Genomic DNA, 25808 nt, shown 5'->3' on the forward strand with positions numbered 1-25808 from the left:
TTTTGGGTGGGCGTGGCCTATGTGGGCTGGGCGCCCCAGGGTTGGTATTGGGGCCATGCATAGTTGAGATTGACTGTATTGTCATAAGAGAGGTTCAGTATCAATTTGAAGACAATTGGTGTAGAAATGAAGAAATTATAGTAAAATAACCTAAAAAAATGAGTAAAAATCTCTGACCCAGCCCCACCCCAACCCCCATAACTTTTGACCCAGGGGTCAGAGCAAAATTCCAAATAGTGCAGGGTCGCACATATGCCAATAGCTACCATGTGTGTAAGTTTCAAGGTTCTAGTGCTTATAGTGTAGGAGAAAATAGTGGCCAGGACGGAAGACGGAGATAACCACAATATCCCCACTTTTTCTCCGAAAAGCGTGGGGATAATTACAGAAATGTTTAATGGCCAAATTGGACCCGTGACATCAAAGTGTGTACTTTAAATAAGAGATAAGAAGACATGTGGCACAACCTACACATTGTCTCAGGAAGATTTGTGACACATTTTTTTAGAATCTATAAATACATGGAAACGTTATGGCTGAGACACACATTTTTCAGTTTTTTTTCCCCACTTTTTGGGAAGATAGCCCATGGCTTTGGATTTGGGAATTTTATCGGCATTTTCATGAAATTGGGAAAATAAATTCATTAGCCTTTTTTTTCCACACGAAAAGTCCACAGACAAGGGAAATACTTAATTTGATATAACTCTTTATAATCATTCAAATTAAAAAAAAAAAAATCATATAATACTTTGTTTGAGGTAATTGAATTAAAATTGAGATAAAATACACATTAGACACTTCTTTCTAAAAAAAAAAAAAAATGTTTTTTTTTTTTTTTTTTGTAAATGGGAATTTTTTGCCACATTTTGGGAAAAAAGTATACTTTTTGGGATTGGGAACATAGCCGAATTTCGGCTATAAAATCGGGCCAAAAAAAACCCTATTTTTTGACAGACATTTGAACACTTGTACAGACAGACTGTTATATGCCACCTCTGAAATGGGCATACAATTTCTACAATTTGAAAGCACTTAACACTCAACGCTGAAATACTTCAAATGATAATCATGTGCAATTCTAGGACCTTATTCCCCTAACCATTCCCAAATTTAAAATATTTGTACAATTTACAATTGTAATATTTTAAAGATGCTTTAAAGTATTGAATCTTACTTTGCCATAAGGAACTCTGATAACATCATTCTTCATTTAAATAATTAAATTGGTATCTTAATCACATAAGTAGCCTGAACAAATGTATATGCAAAGAATTCAATAATTCTACTTTTATCTACATGTATTAGGTCTTTCTTTCTTATGTAATGATGGGTTAGTGAAAATGGTCCCCACTTTTAATATCCACTCGAACATACAACACATGATGACTGGAAAACAATCTGCTGGCAACAAAGTATGATGAACAGAAATAAAACATTGAATGAATACCTTTTAAAAGTTACATTTCCCTATTTGACTGGTAAGTCTTAAATTTTGTGACACCAAAACATGCATAATTTTACCTTAAATTGATTAATATGGCCAGTATAAAAACATGTTTAAAATTATTAATAATCTAAGACAATTTATTTGTTAACTTTTACAAATAAGATTTTTAATTTCTCTGAATCTTAGACATTTTTTAATTTGTCTCTTTTTTCCATTTTCATAAATTAAGGTAATGGAGCATGGGAGACAACTCTTATTAATAGTGAATTTTAGGATTAAACAGTTACAATGTACTCCCATTTGACTGAAAAGTGAAACCAAATGGGAGAAACTTCTTCTGTTTTTCTTTCCTTGAAAGTTTATGCTTAGAATATCTGAAGGAATATGATAAAATCTGTGAATTCAATACTATTTACTGCAAAATTTGAAACATAACAAAAGAGCCTTTAATAATAAATGACATAAAAAAATCGGGTTTGCATGAAGAATATGAATAAATAATGTACAGTTGAGCATCTGTCAAAATAATCTGTATTTACATACCTATTGAGATAACATCATATAATTTTATAACAAGAGCACCGCCTTGCGGTGCAGATCGCTCATCTACCGGGTATTTTCTTTTTAAAGGTGAAGGAACTCTCAATTTCAATCACAAAGAAGGGAGGGGTGGAGGGAAGAGGGGTGTATAGTGTGGGGTTGTGGACATTTATTACATTATCTTCCAAAAATGCGGGGTGTGGTGGTGGGGGTATAGTGTGAGGGTGTGGTGGTCATTTGTGAGATGATCGTAAAAAAAAAAATTTGGGGGGGGATTCGGGGGGGGGGGGGGGGGGGGGATTCAGGGGGGGGGGAGGGCACGGGGGATGGTTTGGGTGGTGTCTATTGTGGTATGTCAGGTAAGAGTAGTTTTGTCAAAGTATCAATGAAATCTAATCATAAATAAAGAAGTTATGGCAATTTTAGCAAAATTTAATAATTTGACCTTGAGAGTCAAGGTCATTCAAAGGTCAAGTATAATTCAATTTGCCGTGTACAGTAACCTCATGATAGCATTAAAGTATTTGAATTTTGAAAGCAATAGCCTTGATACTTTAGAAGTGAAGTGGATCAAAACACAAAATTTAACCATATATTCAAAGTTACTAAGTCAAAAAAGGGCCATAATTCCGTAAAAATGACAACCAGAGTTATGCAACTTGTCCTTTTACTGTACCCTTATGATAGTTTGCGAGTGCTCCAAGTATGAAAGCAATATCTATGATACTTTAGGGGTAAAGTGGACCAAAACACAAAACTTAACCAAATTTTCAATTTTCTAAGTATAAAGGGCCCATAATTCCGTCCAAATGCCAGTCAGAGTTACATAACTTTGCCTGCACAGACCCCTTATGATAGTTAATAAGTGTTGCAAGTATGAAAGCAATAGCTTTGATACTGTAGGAATAAAGTGGACCTAAACACAAAACTTAACCAAATTTTCAATTTTCTAAGTATAAAAAGGGCACATAATTCTGTCAAAATGCCAGTCAGAGTTACATAGCTTTATCAAAACATGAGCAATGGTCATTTAAGTGCCATACTTTGATTCCAAACTCAAAAGCATAACCCATTGACCCTCTTTGCTGAAAGGGTGACACATTTTTTATTCTCTTAAAGATTTCCACAATTAGCTTGTTAAATATGTGATTTTGAACCTAATAAGGAAAACTGCCATACCCCAAGACAGACATGATATTCAATTGAATTTAACAGGAGCCATATCTTACTTGTTAGGGAAATCAGGAGAACAAAATTAATGCTCAGAGCAAGTTTCATTGTTATTCATGAGTCTATTCAAACATGGCTTGAATTTTTAAATCGTAATGTATGTTTGTTATACTATTCACAACATGATTTATTGACCTTGTTGCAGCAACTTTGTGTGTTAACGTAGCACAAAAATTTCATTTGCATAAGAAATTAGATACATTTTTTTTTAAATAAACAGATTAACATTACATGCACACAGTAAGAACAATAAAAAACCTTTCCAATAAATTGCTCAACTTGAAAATCATTTCACAACAATAAAACTGAACTGCAGATACACATGATATTTTATTATACATGTTTCTTGACTAACAAAGGTAACAATTATGAGTATTCATATTAAGAATGTGTTCATACACAGTTCCAACTAAATAATACAACAATACTTACACCAACATAGGTATTACTCATTCCTTTCAGCAATATAGTCTGTATCAAAATACACAACTGTAATTGTAATATCATCTCTATAATTCCTTACAATGTTGGGTGGAATTGTTAAATACTGTGACAATTGTGTATGATCAGGACCCAATGCCATTCTCAATACATGGGTGGCAACGTTTTCATCTTCTGGCTTTTTGGCAAGTATCCTCTTGCGCACCTTAAGAACATCATTTATTTCTTTCAAAGTTATTCCACTTTGTGGAACTACAAACTGTGAAATAATCTGCCTGTCGTCCATGTGAGCAGCAATAAGATCAACTACTTGATTGGGTTTCAGAAGCTCCCACAGTCCATCAGATCCAATAACCATGAACTTGTCTCGTGCACTTAGTGCATGATGTACAACTTCAGGCTCAGCAGTCAAATATGGGGGAGTCTTATAATTGTGAGGAATTAAACTTTCTCCATAGATGCTTATACCATTTGGGCTGAAGATGTTCAACGCATGCTTCATAACAGCAGATGGCCATTTGTACCGAGCATCTCCAAATGCACGTAATGGTGCTAGGTCACCTAATAAACGTCCATTTCTCAAAACAGTGTCACTTTCACCAGGATGAGCACTACATATTCTTGTAACTTCTTTTTCATTCTCTGCATCATGTTCATATGACAGCATAATGGGAATCCATTCATCTTGACCAATTTGGTGTCCAATAACTGCCTTGCAATCACCAGTATTTGCTACATAAACATCTGTGCCAGTTATGTATGCCAAGTTAGCACATGACCCTGTTAATGCAAGTGACAAATTTTCTATATTGATATCCCCATGACCTTCCTTTGGAAGAGCATCTGCAAGAATGTCATGGTCCAATCTCAAAAATGCAGCTTTAAAGATGTCTTCAACCGTGCTGTCATCATTTGGAGCAGATAACAAATCTCTTGCAAGGCGCTGTAAAGCAACTCTATAAAGATGCTCCATATCTTGACTATGATAATAGTCCTTGTGTGTAAATCGGTAGATAAGATCCCTACATGGGTCTATTTTCTCTAACTGAATTTTCCTTAGCAAATCATTTGATGATAACATTAGAGCTACATAGCTGAACAGTCGTTCTGATAAAATTTGAGCACATGCACAGCCTCCGTGTCCATCAAAAACTCCAAACAAATACTCATTTTTTCTCCCGTCTGAATGAACAAGTCGAACTTCAGCAGCACGGTCTTCGATTGGGTTGTTTGATGCCAACTTGTTGGTTGTGAATGACTTCAAGACACCATCATTTATTTCTCCACTATAATATTCATGATATCTAAGATACCATGATACTTGTTGTCTTGAAAGTTTTGGATACAGATCAGAGGTCAAATGTCTGCAATTTGTCACTGTCAGGTCAAGGTTTTGGCAATGTGAAGTCGACTCGAGTCCAACAACGGAACTATTTCTTGCAATGATTTTCGAAATCACGTTTTTAGATAGATAAAATCGGTTCATACTGTACATGTATGACTTTAACCATGAAACCATAAATATTAAAATATTAGAGCCATTTATTCAGTGGTTCTGTTTTCCCGTTGGTTGGATTTGCGACCAGCTTCATGTCACTTAGCCATAAAGTCGAATTTAATTGTTTGGCATTTATTTCATATTTTTTATTTAAATACAATTACTTTTATTTTGAAAGTCAACAATTTACGTGTTTTATTATCAAAATCCTAATGAACAAATGTCTTGCTAATTCGAAACAAAAGTTGCATAATTTCATTTGGATAGATTCGGGCATCTAGCTTGTTAATTATTTAGAACAAATTTCAACTTTCGGAATGTTCTCAGTTGGTTTACGCCATGGCAGCCGAAGTTGCTGCAATGGATTTATTAGGATCTGTGCCAGAATGCAGCATTCTAACAAACTAAACCGTAAGGCCCTGTATCATAGTTATAAAATATTATAGAAATTTCGTATTATGCAACTATTGAGAAAGGCAGTGGGTGGGGGGAGGTTTTGTATATTGGGTTACGAAACACTAAACACTGATACCAGTCCCATCAATGTTGTCCTAAAAATTTTCATTGATTTTTAACCATCAATCAACCACCAATTTTGTTTGATGTTCTGACACATAAATAAGTTTTCGAAAACACATATCACCACAAGACCCTGTATGAGAATTAGCCAAGGCAAAGAAACTCAAGCGAACAGATTTTGAAGTGTTGACTTACCTGGATCTAAGAGCCATAATTTTAGGGGTTAATCTATCTTGGCCCATCTGAGGATTGTCATCATGTATTATGTTGACAACTTATAATAGAATGTACTAATTTCAGAGTACACACACACTACATACTAGTTTGATTATCTCAAAACATGTTATTTACCCGCCTTATTGCATGACGTGTTCTAGCCATATGTTATACATTGGTAAAACAAAAAACATTATTCAATGTAGAATCTAGGTATTTTCAAATTGGTATTGTTTAATGTGTAATCCGAAAAGAATTATCATGTTTTATGGTTCACGTAAAATTAACTAACTCGAGTAACAAATAAACCTTTCTTATGTATTCAGGTGTATTTTTTGCCCGATTTTATAGCCGAAATTCGGCTATTTTCCCAATCACAAAAAGTATACTTTTCCCTAAATTCGCTAAAAAATTCCCAATTTGGAAAAAAACGCTAATGGCATCGGCTGTTTGGCTTTTTTAACAAAGCATAGTCTGATGCAGTCTCTAGATTGGTAACATATACCTCCCCTTATCTATCGCATACTCTCTATATATTATAGTCAACGGAGTTAACGATAATATTTAACGGGGGACCAGTTTATCTGGTCTCGTACGGGTTTAAGACTATACCTCAATTTGGATAACGCTGTCATTATTCGTGTTATTATATTTGCCATGAAATTCAAGCGTTTTGTGATTCGGCTGAATGGAAAACAAAGATGTCGTGCAATTCGAAATATTATGTGAACAAGATACCTTAACAAAACCCTGGCAGCAAAACAAAAACTTTTGATTTTTCTTAGGCAAGTGTCATTAAATAAACAAACATTGTAAACAAGTACAAGTCTGCCCATTGAAACTCCTTCCAATGTTAATGATAGTAATTTAACAACAAGTGACTTTTGCATCTTCATTGTTGATTTCTGAAAGTGCTGACTGATATTCAACATGTTGAAAGCAGTAGTTAGTTCTTCAGAAGAAAATGAAACGCCTCCTAATAAAATGATTTCTAATGTGACTGAAGACTTTGTGTGAGCTGATTATGTGGAAAACTGTTAATGATTATCATGATGGTGTTTGTGATTATAGATGCTGAACTCATGCATGTAGTTTGAAATCCCAATTTATTTTCCCAATTTCTTGAAAATGCTGATAAAATTCCAAAATTCAAAGCCATGGGCTATCTTCCCAAAAAGCTGAAAAGAAGCCCTGGTATTTAATTTTATTTCATGTCAATCCTTTGTACTGATTAAAAGCACGAGAAAATTAGACCTCGTGGACAACATCATGTCATTTTTCCTCAGGGAAAGCTTGGGCTTTCATATTTGTCAGATCGTTAAAAATGTCTTAGTGCAAAGAACTCTTTGATCTTTACTTTAGGTTTAACAAATTGTAGTGCATTTTTACAAAATGTGGACACTTCTCAAATTAAAAATCAAATTTAACACTTTATCCACAGGGCTACATTCGTTGACATAAGTCAGTATTGATCTATTATAAATTATGTACAGTTAATGTATACACCTTTACATGCTGACGGCCTGTATTTGGCTGCCTGAGTGCTGATTGGCTGATACAATAACCAAGAATGTCAGTTAAAAGCAAATTTGATAGAGAACGTTGTAAAAAGTTACATGCACCATGGCGTAAAAGTTAAATTGTTGATCTTTGATATTGGGCTAGTGGGATTTTTTTTTTTTGCATTACACAAGCATGAATGTGATGTACAAATAATATGCTAAATATCTGGACCAAACTGGATTTCAGGGGTCTAGCTAGGCTCAAAATTTAGGGAGAAGTCACTTCTCCCTAAAGCCAAAATAGGGAGAATTGGTAACATCTTTGGGAGAAATGGTACATTTGTGTCATCGATCTTAGTTGTACGTATATTTTGCGGCAACTTAAAGGATAAGTGGCTTCTGTTCAGCTTTCAATCAACTCTTCACTTGTTTTATACAATAAGACATGTTAAGTGAATACCTTTGGTTGTAACACTCATTGATTGTTGATAAGGATTGTACTTTTTTTCCTGAACATGTGTATCATAAAAACTTCAATTTTAACAAACCAGTAATGTTAAGAATCTTTTCATTTCCTTGTTAATTTTAAGCAATTCGACATTTAATCACATTCATATTTTGTAACAAATATTTGTTTTAAATTAAGAATTCATTTAAAATCTCATTTTACAGCAGAGATATAAAATCTGACCTGTGAATGATTCCCATATTTATTGCCAGTGCTAGGTTACGTCTTCCCATTTGTTCATTCTTGAGTATTGTTTTTATAATGGGGCATTTAACTTTGCTTAATCATAGTTATTTGTAGCCAGCACAATGCAATTAATCAAGGCATCAGAGATGAACAATTTTAAGAAGTCTAAAAGCTCCAGACTGTTCTTTTGAATGTTCAACTTTGCATGACCTGTAAATGGTGCAACTTATGGCTAAGAATCCGCCTGTGTCCAATTCTGTCATCAAATTGATTTTAATTGGTCAATGTCTGGCACATCATGTAAATCATTTAAAGGGGGAGATGTTACTTCACCTTCATGAAATTAATGTGCGAAATTAGTATTTCCAGGGCGAACAGATCGCCCACTTCGCCCACTCACTAGACCCCTGGATTTAGTTATGAATGTCAGATTAAATCGGAAGTAAACCAAGCAGTGTCACTGTAAACATTTACCTCGGAAATGCATTATTTGATTATTTGTTGGTTTATTTTAAAACTTTTTTTTCTGAATTTTGTTCATAGCCAATGGTAATTGATTGACAATTTTCTATTGCCAGAGCTGAAATTTCATCGTATTGGCAATCAGGCGATGGGTTAATTTTGCAGACTGGTTACCAGCATTTAAATATTTATATTTATATTTGCTCTATAATTCCTTTTCTATTTACTTGTATAAACAGTGAAGTGTATTTTTAAAACAGCACTCAGCGATTTTTTTTGTCCAATTGGGAAAAGTACCCGTACTGGTCCAATTGGGAAAAATTGAGTCGTGAAAACCTGAAAATTGGGAAAAATCGAGTCGTTAAAACTCGTCAAATTGGGAAATTGGTGTATTTGATCTTATGCTCCCAAATACTTTACAATTGATAACTAAGTGTTTTCAAGCTACATCAATATTATATTTACTAAGGTTTAAGCCATAGAGCTTAATAGGGAAACTAACAAACAAATTTTTAAATTTTTTTTTTTACCTTAAATTGGGAATGTTTTAGACAGCAATTGGGAAATTTGTAGTTTTTTCGTAATTGGGAAAGTGCCGTTTACCGGTACTTTATAAAGAAGGAAAAAAATAGCTGGCACTATCAAGGTTGAACTTAATAGATATCAATTTAATTTGAAAATAGGACAAGCACAAGTCATGGCCTGTAGAAAACATTAAATGTAACAAAACCATGAAATACACGTACATGTACCACAAGATATCATCATATTACTAATTGATTTGAATTGGACGATTATTGCAGTTTTTGTAATAAATAGTTATTTTATACTATTGTTTTAGACAGTATTTTGTCTAATGCACACTTATTTGGTGTAGCATTTTTTCATGTATTCAATAATGCTTCTGAGCCATCATGGCCAATGTGTGCCCATGTGCCCATCATGATTTTATTAGCTGGGCTGTTTTTGGAGAAAACCTGAGGTATTGCCATAGCCAGCTTGTCCACCGTCGTCGTGCTAAAACCTTAACATTTGCTCTAAAATCAAAGTGCTTCCACCTACAACTTTGAAACTTCATATGTAGATGCACCTTGATGAGTTCTGCATGACAATCCCATTTTTGGGTCACTAGGTCAAAGGTCAAGGTCTTTGTTACCTCTAAAAAAAGCTCCCATTTATTCAAAACTGCATCCGCAGCCGAGCGTTGGCACCTGTTATGCGATGCTCTTGTCTGAATTATGACATTCAATCTTTTTATGTCCCCCACTATAGTAGTGGGGGACATACTGTTTTTGCCCTGTCTGGTCTGTTGGTCTGTCTGTTTGCGCCAACTTTAACATTTTGCAATGACTTTTGCTATATTGGAGATAGCAACTTCATATTTGGCAGGCATGTGTATCTCATGAAGCTGCACATTTTGAGTGGTGAAAGGTCAAGGTCATCCTTCAAGGTCAGAGGTCAAATATATATGGCCAAAATTGCTCATTTTATGAATACTTTTGCAATATTGAAGATAGCAACTTGATATTTGGCATGCATGTGTATCTCTTGGAGCTGCACATTTTGAGTGGTGAAAGGTCATAATCAAGGTCATCCTTCAAGGTCAGAGGTCAAATATATGTGGCCCAAATTGCTTATTTTATAAATACTTTTGCAATATTGAAGATAGCAACTTGATATTTGGCATGCATGTGCATCTCATGGAGCTGCACATTTTGAGTGGTGAAAGGTCAAGGTCATCCTTCAAGGTCAGGGGTCAAATATATGTGGCCCAAATCGCTTATTTTATGAATACTTTTGCAATATTGAATATAGCAACTTGATATTTGGCATGCATGTGTATCTCATGGAGCTGCACATTTTTAGTGGTGAAAGGTCAAGGTCAAGGTCATCCTTCACATGGTCAAGGTCATCCTTCAAAGTCAAACGTCATATAGGGGGACATTGTGTTTCACAAACACATCTTGTTTAAATTATGCCATTGTACATACATTTTATGTACATTGCACATACATTTTATATATAATGCTATTGTGATAATGATGCATATAAATTATATTTTTGTAGATTTGCCTCCAGCAAGACAAACAGATTATTCCAACGTTCGTAAAGACATGCCAGACAAAGAGCTTCGACCTTTGTATCTTGATGCACAGGCAACCACACCATTGGTAACAAATATACTTTAAGATATTAACAACTGAAGAACACCCTTAAAACTGCTGCATATTTAGTATTTTATAAGGCAAGAAAATAATGAAAAAAATTAATAGTTCTTAACTGTAAGAATATAATTTGAAGAGGCTTTTTCTATTCTAACTGAAATGTGATGCTAAAACAAGTAAAAGTCATCCTTATTTTCTTAAGAATTTAAAGTTATCAGTTATTTCTTCAGAAAGATACACATACATGTAATGTACTTATCTTGACAAAAGATGCGTCAGAGTTTAGATAGCAAAGTGCTTTTCATGTCTTTCTCGGATGGGTCACCAAGATCTTACAAAAGTGAATGTTAGGTTAGCGACTTTTGAAATCTCAAAAATATGTATTAATCCTTGCCCGCTCAAAACCAAAAAGAAAATGGCTATATGCAACCAGCATCTAACCAGAACCGCCTGCAAGTAATGGCTATATGAAACCAGCATCTAACCAGAACAGCCTGCAAGTAATGGCTATATGCAACCAGCATCTAACCAGAACAGCCTGCAAGTAATGGCTATATGCAACCAGCATCTAACCAGAACGGCCTGCAAGTAACACACAGTCTGTTTACTGTTCAGGTTTTATGCTGTTTGCTGCTAATCAGTATCTTATGGTTGGAAATAAAGCATTTGATAAGATGTTCTCAAGGACTACAAACAGGTGAAATTGTGTATCTGAGTGGTAAAGGGTTAACGTATAATTTTCTCACCAAAGGATCCCAGAGTGCTGGATTCCATGCTTCCTTACTTGGTCAGTTACTATGGCAACCCACATTCAAGGACACACGCCTATGGATGGGAAACAGAGGCTGCAATAGAGAAAGCAAGACAGGTAACTGAGATTAACAGACTTCAGTCCTATTTATATATGATACGTTCAGATGGATTAAGTTATTTGGAACAAGAAATCTCTCAGGGGCCAACTTTGAACAATGTTGTACAAGTGGGACACAAGTGGATAAAAACAACAACAACAAATAGTCATAAGCATTTATCTATAAAATAGTTAGTCTATAGAAGTACAGTAAAAACCAGCTAGAGCAACCTGTCAGGTCTTTATGGAATGGTGCCAGTAAATTTTGAATACACATCTCAAATAATGAATTGGTTAAACCAATGTCAATTAGTTTTCTACATAACATTATTTGATATCATTAATTTATGTCACTTCTATTGCTATAGACGCAATATGAAATCTGAAATCACAAAGAAGATACAAGTTCATATGTGTTTATTGTACAGGATTAATCACTTTTACCATCTTTAGGTCAGTTATGCGCCACACATCTGTTACAGAGTTGTTTTCGCTAATCCTTTTTAAAAAACATTTTATTGTCTGTTACATTGTTTTAAATCATCAATTTGATAATTGCTAGTAAGTATGTCATGTGTTCTTACATGAAGATGTGAATTGTCAAAAGCCAAATGACGCTAGTCCTTACAAGAGAGTACAAGTTAAGTTGGAACTTTGGTCTGAGATAAGTTATGGTAAGATGGAATACTGGAGCACAAATCAGCATAAGGAATAGAAAAGCCCAAATAATCAGGGTATGCTATTAAATTGTATGAAAAATCAATCAGGTGTAAAATTTGCCAATATTACTAGGTTGTTTGTAGAACTTAAGTGGCCATATAAAGGCAGGTTGTTGGAAAGACATTAAAATGTTTGTCATTTTTGTCTGAAAACAAAGAAAACTTGTTTGTGTTCAGCCGTAATATTTTTTTGTTTGAGAATGTCTAATTTATAACCTTAACAAATATTTTTTGCAATGTAGACATTATAATTATATTTACAATAATTGATTTCCAGCAAGTTGCAGACTGTATTGGTGCAGATCCGAGAGAAATTGTGTTCACAAGTGGAGCTACGGAGTCCAACAACATCAGTGTCAAGGGAACAGCACGGTTTTACAAGAGCAAGAAGAAGCATATCATAACAACACAAACTGTAAGGCCACAAATACTCTGTGGATCTTGATTCCATCTTGATGTACACATTTATACGGGAATTTTCATTATTCTTTAGGGCAGTGGATAATCCTTGCATTTATATGACTTGGTGATTGTTTTGTAGTCAGAATAATTGACGTTTGTGTGGTTTGATTCAATTTAAATTAAAACATTGATAGAAATGTTGCTTTAAGAATTGATACAAGTGTGCTATTTTAGGTTCAGAGACAAAGTATACAAAACAAGAATAATAATACCAGCCACGTTCTGTATAGTGCTCAGCACCAACAAAAGTAGTGTTGTGGATTCATAAATGTCTATTGAATTTATTTTGCTATCCTGTCAGAAATCATAGTTCTTATTCTCATTATGATGTTGTCTTTCAATTAAAACACCTCTCGCTTCTACTAAACTTGACAATATTATGTTGTTCATCAGTGATATGTTCTGAATCAATCAGCATGATATTTATTACTGCTAAGATATCTTTATAACATTGGTTTACAAGTAAAAGTTGCATTGAAATTTGAATAGAGATCTAGTATCAGGAAGCTAATGCTTAAAAATACTTTAGTTGCTATCACAGTGAATGAGAAAAAGAAACACAGAACAAAGGCTCAGTTGTCAATATCCAAATTATCTGAAAGCTACAAAACTAAAATATTAAGCAGCTTCAGAGAAGGAAATTTTAGATCTGGTATCTATATGGCCTGTGCAAATTGCAATTAATTATCTATTTGCTACAATTTTGGAGTTGTTGCAAAGTTTTCATATAATTATGAAATCATCAGGTTCACCTTATACTTAAAATATTTGTAATAAAATGTTATACAGTTATATTTGATATAATTCTGTGTTGAATTGAAACTGCTACTGCATCGCAATCATGGTAAGTTATCTTCCTGTACGTCCATTGTTGAATTGCAGGAGCACAAGTGTGTGCTGGATTCGTGTCGGGCCTTGGAGGGGGAGGGATTTGAGGTCACCTATCTGCCAGTGAAGACAAACGGCTTGCTGGATATGAAGGTGCGAGTGTGTAACGTGGGTTCTATGGGAGTTATTGAACATAATGCCTTGACTTATCTGTGGTTGACACTCACAATTATAAAGAGCTGTTGTAGGTCAGTGGAAATACCTAACCATTGTGTACATGTTCATTGATGAGTTACCTAACCATTGTGTACATGTCCATTGATGAGTTACCTAACCATTGTGTACATGTCCATTGATGAGGTCATTGCAAAATTCCAAATTAAAAGTAGTTTTTAAGTCTTTATGCCACAACTTTATTAGTGAGTGCATGTAGATTTGTTGCCATTTTTCTTTCTTTGCATCCGTCCTTCTTTAAGTCCCAATTTTGTGTATCGCGTAACTAAAAAAGTATGGTGTTAGAAGGATACAACTTTGCAAACCTATCAACCAGCATTTGAGCTTAGCAGCTCCATATTTTGGTTAAGATATTTTCAACATAACCAGTGTAAAAGCCCCTTTTAAGCAAAAACAAAACAAAAACATTTTAAACTTGTGTCACACATTACTCAAAAAGTGTTAAAGGGCTACCACTTAACAATTATTTTAAGCAGTGTGTACACTTGCGCATCTCCATATCTTTGGTTAGTTTTTTTACCTATTTAAGTGGAGTTTGTAGACAAAAGTGGACTTCGTGGGAATCTGTGTCCTACTGACACATTTTTTATTGGATATATAACAATATTATTTTAATAATGAATACAACACATTTTTAATATTCAAATGTACGGGTATATTTAAATATGATAATCAAACAACAACTTATATATAATTGACACACCATAGAATTGTATTAGCTAGAAAAGAACACTTTTCAGTCAGTTAAATTTTCCTCAACTGTTTGAGTGTGATATTTCCATGTCCATTCTCAAGAAAGTTTTCTAACATGACTTTTGCTCAATGGCAAAAAATTTAGAAACATTATTATGGAACTCAGGTAATGATGAACCATTTTTTAAGAGTCAAGACTCTAGTGCAGCATAGTAATAAGTTTATATGAGCCGCACCTTGCAATACTGGTTCTTATGCCATATGCCGGAGTAGCTCCAAACCAGTGTGTGCAGTTGCGCAATCTAGTAAGGAGCTACTGAGTCAGCTATATAGTCACACAAGATTTTTTGGTGTCATTAGCTGCCAGGGTAGGGATACACAGGCTGGTCTGGAGTTACATTGACAGCATATGGCATAATACCCATTTTTGCGTGCAGCTTATAGGGTAAATTATAAATTGCCACTTTATATATTCAGCTGTTGGAGGAAGCCATACGTCCAGACACTGTGCTAGTCTCTGTAATGTTTGTGAACAATGAAATAGGGGTTAGACAACCTGTGGAGGATATTGGTAACTAAGCAATATTTGTTCACATTTATTGTGGTCAACATCCGCCGTCTGTTGTCATTTGTCCCACAATTCTCTTCAAGTATTTACTCTAAGACCACATGGTGGTTAAATATTTTTTTTAATGTGGTGACCAGGGCCTCAAAAAAGATTCAAAACAAAAATAAAAAAATTGATTCGTATAGAAGCATGTTTGCCAGGTGGAATGGCTGTTGTATATAAAACTTTAAAAAGCTGAACAAATCTTATAAGATTAAATACTGGTAATAATTTGACTGAAATATTCCTTACCGTATGTGATTTTCTACAAAATTAAAGAAAAATATTCATTAAACAATATTTTTACCAGTGGATGAAACTGTTTTTCTTCTATGGCTAAATGGAAAACCAATAAATCTGACCATATGTCAAATAACTCTTTATAAAGGAACATTACACATGAAGCAAGTAAGCTTTGTTCTATTAAGCACATTATACAATAGTTAAATGACAGTGTTTTGACGAATTTGATCTATGATATTGTAGGCTCATTGTGCCGTGCAAAGAAAGTGTTTTTCCACACTGACGCTGCTCAGGCGGTGGGAAAGATTCCCATAGATGTGAACAAGATGAACATTGACCTGCTGTCAATAAGTGGCCATAAACTATATGGTCCTAAAGGTAATGAAATAGGAATCCTGGTATTTGGAGTTTCATTTAATCTCTGAGCTTATCTTCAGTACATGTATTCAATTCAAATCAATCGAGCAATAAAAGCTTTCACTAACCTAGGCATCACTGACACCTCAGGTGACCTGTCATCATGTGGTCGATATTCCTTCATTGATCACAAGTTTTAACCATTGCATTTGATGGTTGTTTAATGAAAAATGTACATAACAGCCTCTACATTACAGCCTCTACATTACAGCCATATTGAAATGAAATGATGAAATGCAGTCTGCACACGCTCAACAGGGACAACACTTTCTGCTTATTTTTTTTGTTTAGAAAAGAATTCTTTTAAACGAAAAATTCCATAAAAGTGGAAAGTGTGGTCTCTGATTAGCCTGTGCAGACTGCACTGGCTAGTCAGGGACAAAACTGAAGCATATAAATGAAGCCCCGTTTTTCCAGAGGGCGGTTGATATATTCATACAAGTCTCATGTCAGGCTTTGTTTTCCTGGTGTAGGTGTTGGTGCCCTGTACATTCGTCGGCGACCCCGTGTGCGTGTGGAGGCCCCCCAGAGTGGAGGGGGTCAGGAGAGGGGCATGAGGAGTGGCACACTGCCCACACCCCTGTGTGTCGGGATGGGCGCCGCATGTGAGCTGGCCTCACAGGAAATGGAGGTTAGAGTGCGGCAGAAGAAATAATAGTTATTGGATTTAATGGATGTGTGTAAAGTGTCATCACAGATTACCCTTTGCAGTCTGCACCGGCTAATCAGAGACAACACTTTCTGCGTTCATGGAAATTTTTCGTGTAAAGCAAGTCTCTTCTTTGCGAAAAAAAGTTAAAAACAGTTCAGGAGGTAAGTGTTGTCCCTGATAAGCCTGTGCATACTGCACAGACTAATCTGGCATGAAACTTTGCGCACATCCATTATATAAAGTTTTCCCCTAGCGTGGCTCAAATAGATAATTACTTACTTATATTCTTGAGTAGGGTGTGAGTTTGATGGTGTAGTGAATTTGTGGTGGTAAAATTTAAAGTGTGTGTAGTTTGAGTGGCAAGGACGGTAGTGTAGGTGGGTATGATTTGAGTGATTGGTGTAGGGATGGTGATTGTTGTAGTACACAACCCAATAGGTGGAAATGTATAACGGAATAGTCAATGGTGGATGTGGATATTTTATTTAAATAAAGGAATCTGAATGGTATTTGTAGTAGTGTTGATGGAAAAGATAGTGGCAGTAGTTGAAGTAGCAGTTTAAAATTGTTAATTTTGATATGGAAGGAGTTGTTTCGATATAGTTATAATTGCAATTAAAGTAGAGCTACTGGTGATTGTGGCATGAGCTGTTATTATGGAATAGATAAAACAACTTTTTCAATGCGTTCTCAGGAATATAATTGAGATGTGCTCTTTGAAAAGGGGGTTAAATTCATGTGTGTAAAGTGTTGTCCCAGATTAGCCTGTGCATTTCTCTTATCTGGGACGACACTTTCCTAAAAATTTGCTTTTGCTAAGAAGAGACTTTCTTGAAACAAAAAAATACCATAAAAGCAGAAAGTGTTGTTCCTGATTAGCCTGTGTGGACTGCACAGGCTTATCTGGAACAACACTTTACGCACATGCAATAAACCCCCTTTTCAAAAAGCAGGGCCCAATTGATTATATTTGTTAAACTATAATTTATCAATCTTACTCAATACTGTGCAGTCCATCATAGCTCTTTAAATGTTATTACCACCACACAATAAGAAAACATTGAATGAACAAATGTTCTTCCCCAATGATATTTTTGTATCTGTCTGTTTTGCAATCTTGCCCTCAGTTGTTGTTTACATCTGCAGTATGATCACAAGAGGATATCGGCCCTATCTAACCGACTTATTGTTTACATCTGCAGTATGATCACAAGAGGATATTGGCCCTATCTAACTGACTTATTGTTTATATCTGCAGTATGATCACAAGAGGATATTGGCCCTATCTAACTGACTTATTGTTTACATCTGCAGTAGGATCACAAGAGGATATCGGCCCAATCTAACTGACTTATTGTTTACATCTGCAGTATGATCACAAGAGGATATCGGCCCAATTTAACTGACTTATTGTTTACATCTGCAGTATGATCACAAGAGGATATTGGCCCTATCTAACCGACTTATTGTTTACATCTGCAGTATGATCACAAGAGGATATTGGCCCTATCTAACCGACTTATTGTTTACATCTGCAGTATGATCACAAGAGGATATTGGCCCTATCTAACCGACTTATTGTTTACATCCGCAGTATGATCACAAGAGGATATCGGCCCTATCTAACTGACTTATTGTTTACATCTGCAGTATGATCACAAGAGGATATCGGCCCAATCTAACTGACTTATTGTTTACATCTGCAGTATGATCACAAGAGGATATCGGCCCTATCTAACCGACTTATTGTTTACATCTGCAGTATGATCACAAGAGGATATTGGCCCTATCTAACTGACTTATTGTTTACATCTGCAGTATGATCACAAGAGGATATCGGCCCAATCTAACTGACTTATTGTTTACATCTGCAGTATGATCACAAGAGGATATTGGCCCTATCTAACCGACTTATTGTTTACATCTGCAGTATGATCACAAGAGGATATTGGCCCTATCTAACCGACTTATTGTTTACATCTGCAGTATGATCACAAGAGGATATTGGCCCTATCTAACCGACTTATTGTTTACATCCGCAGTATGATCACAAGAGGATATCGGCCCTATCTAACTGACTTATTGTTTACATCTGCAGTATGATCACAAGAGGATATTGGCCCTATCTAACTGACTTATTGTTTACATTCGCAGTATGATCACAAGAGGATATTGGCCCTATCTAACTGACTTATTGTTTACATCTGCAGTATGATCACAAGAGGATATTGGCCCTATCTAACCGACTTATTGTTTACATCTGCAGTATGATCACAAGAGGATATTGGCCCTATCTAACCGACTTATTGTTTACATCCGCAGTATGATCACAAGAGGATATCGGCCCTATCTAACTGACTTATTGTTTACATCTGCAGTATGATCACAAGAGGATATTGGCCCTATCTAACTGACTTATTGTTTACATCTGCAGTATGATCACAAGAGGATATTGGCCCTATCTAACCGACTTATTGTTTACATCCGCAGTATGATCACAAGAGGATATCGGCCCTATCTAACTGACTTATTGTTTACATCTGCAGTATGATCACAAGAGGATATCGGCCCTATCTAACCTACTTATTGTTTACATCTGCAGTATGATCACAAGAGGATATCGGCCCAATCTAACTGACTTATTGTTAACATCTGCAGTATGATCACAAGAGGATATTGGCCCTATCTAACCGACTTATTGTTTACATCTGCAGTATGATCACAAGAGGATATTGGCCCTATCTAACCGACTTATTGTTTACATCTGCAGTATGATCACAAGAGGATATTGGCCCTATCTAACCGACTTATTGTTTACATCCGCAGTATGATCACAAGAGGATATCGGCCCTATCTAAGTCATAACTGACTTATTGTTTACATCTGCAGTATGATCACAAGAGGATATTGGCCCTATCTAACCGACTTATTGTTTACATCTGCAGTATGATCACAAGAGGATATTGGCCCTATCTAACCTACTTATTGTTTACATCTGCAGTATGATCACAAGAGGATATCGGCCCTATCTAACCGACTTATTGTTTACATCCGCAGTATGATCACAAGAGGATATTGGCCCTATCTAACCTACTTATTGTTTACATCTGCAGTATGATCACAAGAGGATATTGGCCCTATCTAACCTACTTATTGTTTACATCTGCAGTGTGATCACAAGAGGATATTGGCCCTATCTAACCTACTTATTGTTTACATCTGCAGTATGATCACAAGAGGATATCGGCCCAATCTAACTGACTTATTGTTTACATCTGCAGTATGATCACAAGAGGATATTGGCCCTATCTAACTGACTTATTGTTTACATCTGCAGTATGATCACAAGAGGATATCGGCCCAATCTAACTGACTTATTGTTTACATCTGCAGTATGATCACAAGAGGATATCGGCCCTATCTAACTGACTTATTGTTTACATCTGCAGTAGGATCACAAGAGGATATTGGCCCTATCTAACCGACTTATTGTTTACATCTGCAGTATGATCACAAGAGGATATCGGCCCTATCTAACCGACTTATTGTTTACATCTGCAGTATGATCACAAGAGGATATTGGTCCTATCTAACCTACTTATTGTTTACATCTGCAGTATGATCACAAGAGGATATCGGCCCTATCTAACCGACTTATTGAGAGGATAAGCTCAAAGGTGCCACGTGTCATACGTAATGGAGACCCTGAACACAGTTACCCAGGTCTGTTAAATTAATTTCTCTTATACCTGCATGTAAAAGATTGCTGTTTTTTTGTAAAAAATAAAAACAACAAATAAGTTCAGAACCCATATTTTACTTGAGACTATTGGATGTTGTTTGTCTTGTTTTCCAGTATTTATAAGTTTAATGATAAATGTTTCCATGATTTTAGTTAAATGAATATAAATATAAAATTGTAGTGACATGATAACATGTATAAGCCAAGCGCGTGTATTTTAAATCTCCTTTAAACATGTTTAAACCCCCAATGCTTTACATTCACTGTTCCAAGGTGGTGACCCCAATTTTATTTAGTTTTGAGTATTGTTTAACGTTTTTGTGTGTCATTTCCATTACTTACCTTATATGTCTACATTTTGGCAAAAGGTCCCATGCCATAAATAAAGGATCGCATGCTTTTATAGGATGAAAGGTCACGTATATATTTAGTAATTAAGTGTAGTGTGGCCTTTTAGGATGTATCAACTTATCCTTTGCGTTTGTGGAGGGTGAAAGTCTACTGATGGCCCTAAAGGATATCGCCTTGTCATCTGGGAGGTATGTCTATTTATACATCATGCTGCAGTATTTGGTATGCAGGTATATAAACTATAATCATTATTTGGTACATTTAAATTATGATATGCCAAGCATCACTCTCGTTATTGTTATTCATAGCTGTTATTGTTATTGATAGCTGTGCAGTATTTTTATTAATATTCCCATGTGTATACAAACTTTACCACCCACAATAATTAATCATGTACAATTGTTACTTTTTCAGTTGCTTTGTTTTATAGTCCTTGTACCACCTCCCCAATATTTTACCTTGTATCCTCATTAAATTACACAATTTATATGTTTTGTTGTGCTTGTACCTCTCCACAATATTTTACCATGTATGCTCATAAATTTCACAATGTCCATGTTTTGTAGTGCTTGTACCTCCCACAATATTTGACCATGTATTATCATTACATTTTACAGTACCCATGTCTTTCCATGTCTTGTAGTGCGTGTACCTCAGCCTCCCTGGAGCCATCATACGTTCTGCGCGCAATAGGAGCAGATGAAGATCTTGCCCATAGCTCTATCAGGTAGGCAGACATCTTATTTAAGCTTCAAACAAATGGTGAGGTTTGATTAGATTGCTGTTGCAGTAGTTTACTAGTTATACCCCCTGTTATGAAGTAAAGTGGGTATACAGGAAACACCATGAACGACTCTCCATCTCTGCCCCTCCATTTTGTTTTCCTACACTTTTCAACATACAATATTACAATTGGAAGGGTAGTTCTTTATGATATTAAGTTGTGCACATGTAATGTTTATTTTTATATGTTGAAATCACAAAAACTATGCCCCCTTTGAAACTTACAATCTCTGAAATCCATTTGTGTTGCATTACTTAGGTATGTACTATCCAATATTGGCCAAGTACTTTGTTTCATGAAATCATGACGCTGTGTTCATAACTGGCCACATTCAGGAAAAGAATTTATTGATCATTATACATGTAGCAAAAAAACTTATGAACTCTTCACTGGCCACATTCAGCGGGAGATTGTATTGATAATTATAGACTTATAACAACATAACTTATGAACTCTTCTCACTGAAACCCAAGAGGTTTAAAATTTGGTATGTTAACACTGTATTGTGGTTCTCTTCAAACTATTAAAAACATGTCCCTGGTGTCAAAACTGGCCATGCTCCAAGTTTTTATTTTTATTCCCCCCTTCGAAGAAGAGGGGGTATATTGTTTTTCACATGTCGGTCGGTCCGTCGGTTGGTCGGTCCACCAAATGGTTTCCGGATGATAACTCAAGAACGCTTAGGTCTAGGATCATGAAACTTCATAGGTACATTGATCATGACTGGCAGATGACCCCTATTGTTTTTCAGGTCACTAGGTCAAGGTCACAGTGGCTCGAAACAGTAAAATGGTTTCCGGATGATAACTCAAGAATGCTTAGGCCCAGGATCATGAAACTTCATAGGTACATTGATCATGACTGGCAGATGACCCCTATTGATTTTCAGGTCACTAGGTCAAAGGTCGAGGTCACAGTGACTCGCAACAGTAAAATGGTTTCCGGATGATAACTCAAGAATGCTTACGCCTAGGATCATGAAACTTCATAGGTACATTGATCATGGCTGGGAGATGACCCCTATTGATTTTCAGGTCACTAGGTCAAAGGTCAAGGTCACAGTGACTCGAAATAGTAAAATGGTTTCCAGATGATAACTCAAGAATGCTTACACCTAGGATCATGAAATTTCATAGGTACATTGATCATGACTGGCAGCTGACCCCTATTGATTTTCAGGTCACTAGGTCAAAGGTCAAGGTCACAGTGACTGGAAGCAGTAAAACGGTTTCCAGATGATAACTCAAGAACGCTGAAGCCTGGGATCAGGAAAGTTCATAGGGACATTTGTCATGACTGACAGATGACCCCTATTGATTTTTAGTACTCTACGTCAAAGGTCAAGGTCACAGTGACTTGAAACAGTAAAATGGTTTCCGGATGATAACTCACGAATGCTTAGGGTTAGGATCAGGAAAGTTCATTGGGACATTGGTCATGACCGACAGATGACCCCTATTGATTTTCAAGACTCTAGGTCAAATTTCAAGGTCACAGTGACCTAAAGCCACTACAACTGACAGCCCATTTGGGGGCATGCATGTTTTACAAACAGCCCTTGTTACAATTTTCTACCTGTAACTACATGCGGCGACAGGTTTTAGACATTACTGTGACAAGTTCTAGTTCAAGCTTGATCTGTTTAATCAACTTGTGTAACTAAAGTTATGAGCGAATCAAAAGATAAACAGAATTTGGTTGTATCCCTTGCTGTGATAAGCATGTGATATTATTATTTTCAGAATCTTAATAATCATTTGACTGTATGGTGAATAATGACCGATATTAATTACCATTATGTCATCAGAGCCATTTCACCAAAAGTGTCGTATTTCTTTACTGAATACATTGTTACCAATTTTACATTTTTGAAGAGATTTTGTCTGACTCCATTATTAGTTTCTTTCAGGTATGATAATTAGTTTTTAGCTCATCTATTTTTTGAAAAAATTATGAGCTATTGTCATCACCTTGGTGTCGGCGTCCAGTTAAGTTTTGCGTTTAGGTCCACTTTTCTCATAAAGTATCAATGCTATTGCATTCAAACTTGGTACACTTACTTACTATCATGAGGGGACTGGGCAGGCAAAGTTAGATAACCCTGGCTTGTAATTTGACAGAATTACGTGCCCTTTTTATACTTAGAAAATTGAAAATTTTGGTTAAGTTTTGTGTTTAGGTCCATTTTATTCCTTAAGTATCAAAGCTATTGCTTTCATACTTGCAACACTTACTAATTATCATAAGGGGACTGTGCAGGCAAAGTTATGTAACTCTGACTGGCATTTTGACAGAATTATGTGCCTTTTTTATACTTAGAAGTTTTGTGTTTAGGTCCACTTTTTTCCTAAAGTATCACAGCTATTGCTTTCATACTTGCAACACTTACTAACTACAGTAAGGGGACTGTGCAGGCAAAGTTATGTAACTCCCACTGGCATTTTGATGGAATTATGGGCCCTTTATACTTGAAAATTTGGTAAAGTTTTGTGTTTTGGTCCACTTTACCCCTAAAGTATCATAGATATTGCTTTCATTCTTGGAACACTCTCAAACTATCATAAGGGGACAGTAAAGGACAAGTTACATAACTCTGGTTGTCATTTTTACGGAAATATGGCCCTTTTTTGACTTAGTAACTTTGAATATATGGTTACATTTTGTGTTTAGATCCACTTTACTTCAAAAGTATCAAGGCTATTGCTTTTAAACTTCAAATACTTTCATGCTATCATGAGGGTACTGTTGCGTATGATCGTATAGTGTTAATAAACTACGGAATCGTGTGTTAGGTTCGACCTTTTAATAAACGTTAATACAAACTTGTATATGTATAACATAAGAAGTGACGTCGATAGTATACATGATGTCACGTGCATGTTAGCGGATAACGTCAACGTTATGAATTCCCGACATATTCTGGGCCTCGAAATGATATAAATTCTAACAACAGTAAAATATAACATGAAATTATTTTAACAAGTATTATTAAATTAACGAAAGTCTCTGCTTATCACAATAATCACATAAAGTCTATATTATCACATTATATTAACAGTCTCTAGATATTGTTTTCACATTCTTCAATTGGATAAAGTTTCACAATTGGTCGATGAGTGAGTCCATTTTTTGTTTGAACTTTCGCCGAACGAACGAGTCCGTCATTTCCCGGCACAAGTTCCTCCACAACGGCCAAGCGCCACTGCGTCCATGGGCAGTCATCTTGAATCTGTACGACGTCCCCTACGGATATCGTCTGATTGTTATTTCCCCGTACTTGACTTCTTTCTCTGAGTGCCGTCAGGTATTCACGTCGCCATCTTTCGCGGAAGTTCTGTATTAGTTGCACTCGTCGAGTACCTTGCTTCACAAGCGATGAACGATTGATGCAATAATCTGCTGGCAATGTCGCAGGCTCGACAGGAAGTCTTCCATATAGAAGATGGGCAGGCGTCAGTGTTTCCGGCTGTCCTGGCTCGTCGGAAGTGACGTAAGAAAGGGGTCTGTTGTTGATAATGGCTTCTTGTTGGTCTACTTTCTCAATGACACATCCTTTTAGCTGATCGGCGATTATCTCTCCAAAGGTCTTCAACACTTCCGGCTCTTGAGAAAATCGGCGTATGGTAGCCTCTGTCCGTCTCTTGCATATATGGTAGTTGGTTGGTAGAATAGGGTGGTAATCTCTCCATGGTAATTTTTGCCAATTACTGACAATCTTCGAATGAAATGCTGTTGCACATATATTCTTGAAGGTTACCGGAAGTACCGTCTGTTGACTCTTCTGAAGATATTCCCATAGACTCAAGCTGCCAAAACTTCTCCATTTCAAATGTACTTGGTGGAGCGCTGATGACATTCATCATGTGTAGGTCAGTGGTTCGATGTCTTGATTCCGGAAGTGGTCCAGACAACAAATAACCAATCTTCAATTTCACCGCTGTTGGTCCGTTGCCTCTGATAACTCGGTCTTCAACTATATCCCAATAATAATACGCACCAACCAGAAGCGAAATTTCAAACAGATCGTTGTTGTGTTCTGTGAGTGGATGGGCTAATTTCAGACCTCTCAGATAATCCAAATGACGCATTTCTGTGGGTATGTTCTGTAATGGCACTGCTATCGTTGGCACTACAAGAACTTCCAGTTTTATCAAATCCCTCGTCTCGCTTTTCAGGTAAATCTCGCTTGTAGGTATGGACCGAACCCCTTGTGACATTTCACCAAATGAAGCCAGAGAAATTGTATCATGTCCGGTAACAGGGAGATGTAGAACCCTCGCGAGGTCCTCTGTAATAAAGGATCGCTGTGCACCCTCGTCAAGTAAAATGTTGGCGGAAGAATTATGACTTTGAGATAGAACTTCGGCTACAGCAGTCTTCAATAAAACGTTTGTTCTATCATGGGAGGCAGTGTGTAAGATTGCACTGTTGGTCATAGCCGACTTTAAGGGAATGGCTTCCCGGTTCATGGACGAAGAGGGTGTCGTCCTCTTTGTGCAAAAGCTGCTG

The 25808-nt window shown here is 36.1% G+C and overlaps 2 protein-coding genes across 2 annotated transcripts in view; one reads left to right on the plus strand and one right to left on the minus strand.

Annotated features, from left to right (window-relative positions):
* Positions 1 to 2320: 2320 nt before the first annotated feature.
* LOC127858539 (pyruvate dehydrogenase [acetyl-transferring]-phosphatase 1, mitochondrial-like) lies at positions 2321 to 5252 on the minus strand. Its single transcript, XM_052395749.1, has one exon. It carries the CDS (start codon positions 5178 to 5180, stop codon positions 3666 to 3668), a length of 1515 nt encoding a protein of 504 aa, XP_052251709.1. The 5' UTR covers positions 5181 to 5252; the 3' UTR covers positions 2321 to 3665.
* Positions 5253 to 5402: 150 nt separating this feature from the next.
* The window catches only part of LOC127858541 (cysteine desulfurase, mitochondrial-like), a 28864-nt gene continuing 8458 nt past the window's right edge, over positions 5403 to 25808 (plus strand). The window contains exons 1-11 of the mRNA XM_052395754.1: positions 5403 to 5570; positions 10620 to 10723; positions 11469 to 11585; positions 12564 to 12701; positions 13631 to 13729; positions 14981 to 15074; positions 15597 to 15731; positions 16244 to 16401; positions 20040 to 20145; positions 20622 to 20703; positions 21159 to 21242. Coding sequence (XP_052251714.1) covers positions 5477 to 5570; positions 10620 to 10723; positions 11469 to 11585; positions 12564 to 12701; positions 13631 to 13729; positions 14981 to 15074; positions 15597 to 15731; positions 16244 to 16401; positions 20040 to 20145; positions 20622 to 20703; positions 21159 to 21242 — 1211 coding nt within the window. The 5' untranslated portion in view covers positions 5403 to 5476. The remainder of the gene's footprint in view (positions 5571 to 10619; positions 10724 to 11468; positions 11586 to 12563; positions 12702 to 13630; positions 13730 to 14980; positions 15075 to 15596; positions 15732 to 16243; positions 16402 to 20039; positions 20146 to 20621; positions 20704 to 21158; positions 21243 to 25808) is intronic.

The sequence above is a fragment of the Dreissena polymorpha genome, chromosome 14 (genome assembly GCF_020536995.1).
Source record: "Dreissena polymorpha isolate Duluth1 chromosome 14, UMN_Dpol_1.0, whole genome shotgun sequence".
NCBI classification, from domain to species: Eukaryota; Metazoa; Mollusca; class Bivalvia; order Myida; family Dreissenidae; genus Dreissena; species Dreissena polymorpha.

Excerpts from the sequence above, each read along its gene's own strand:
- LOC127858539 (XM_052395749.1), bottom strand. The coding sequence starts at position 5,180 with ATGGTTTCATGGTTAAAGTCATACATGTACAGTATGAACCGATTTTAT.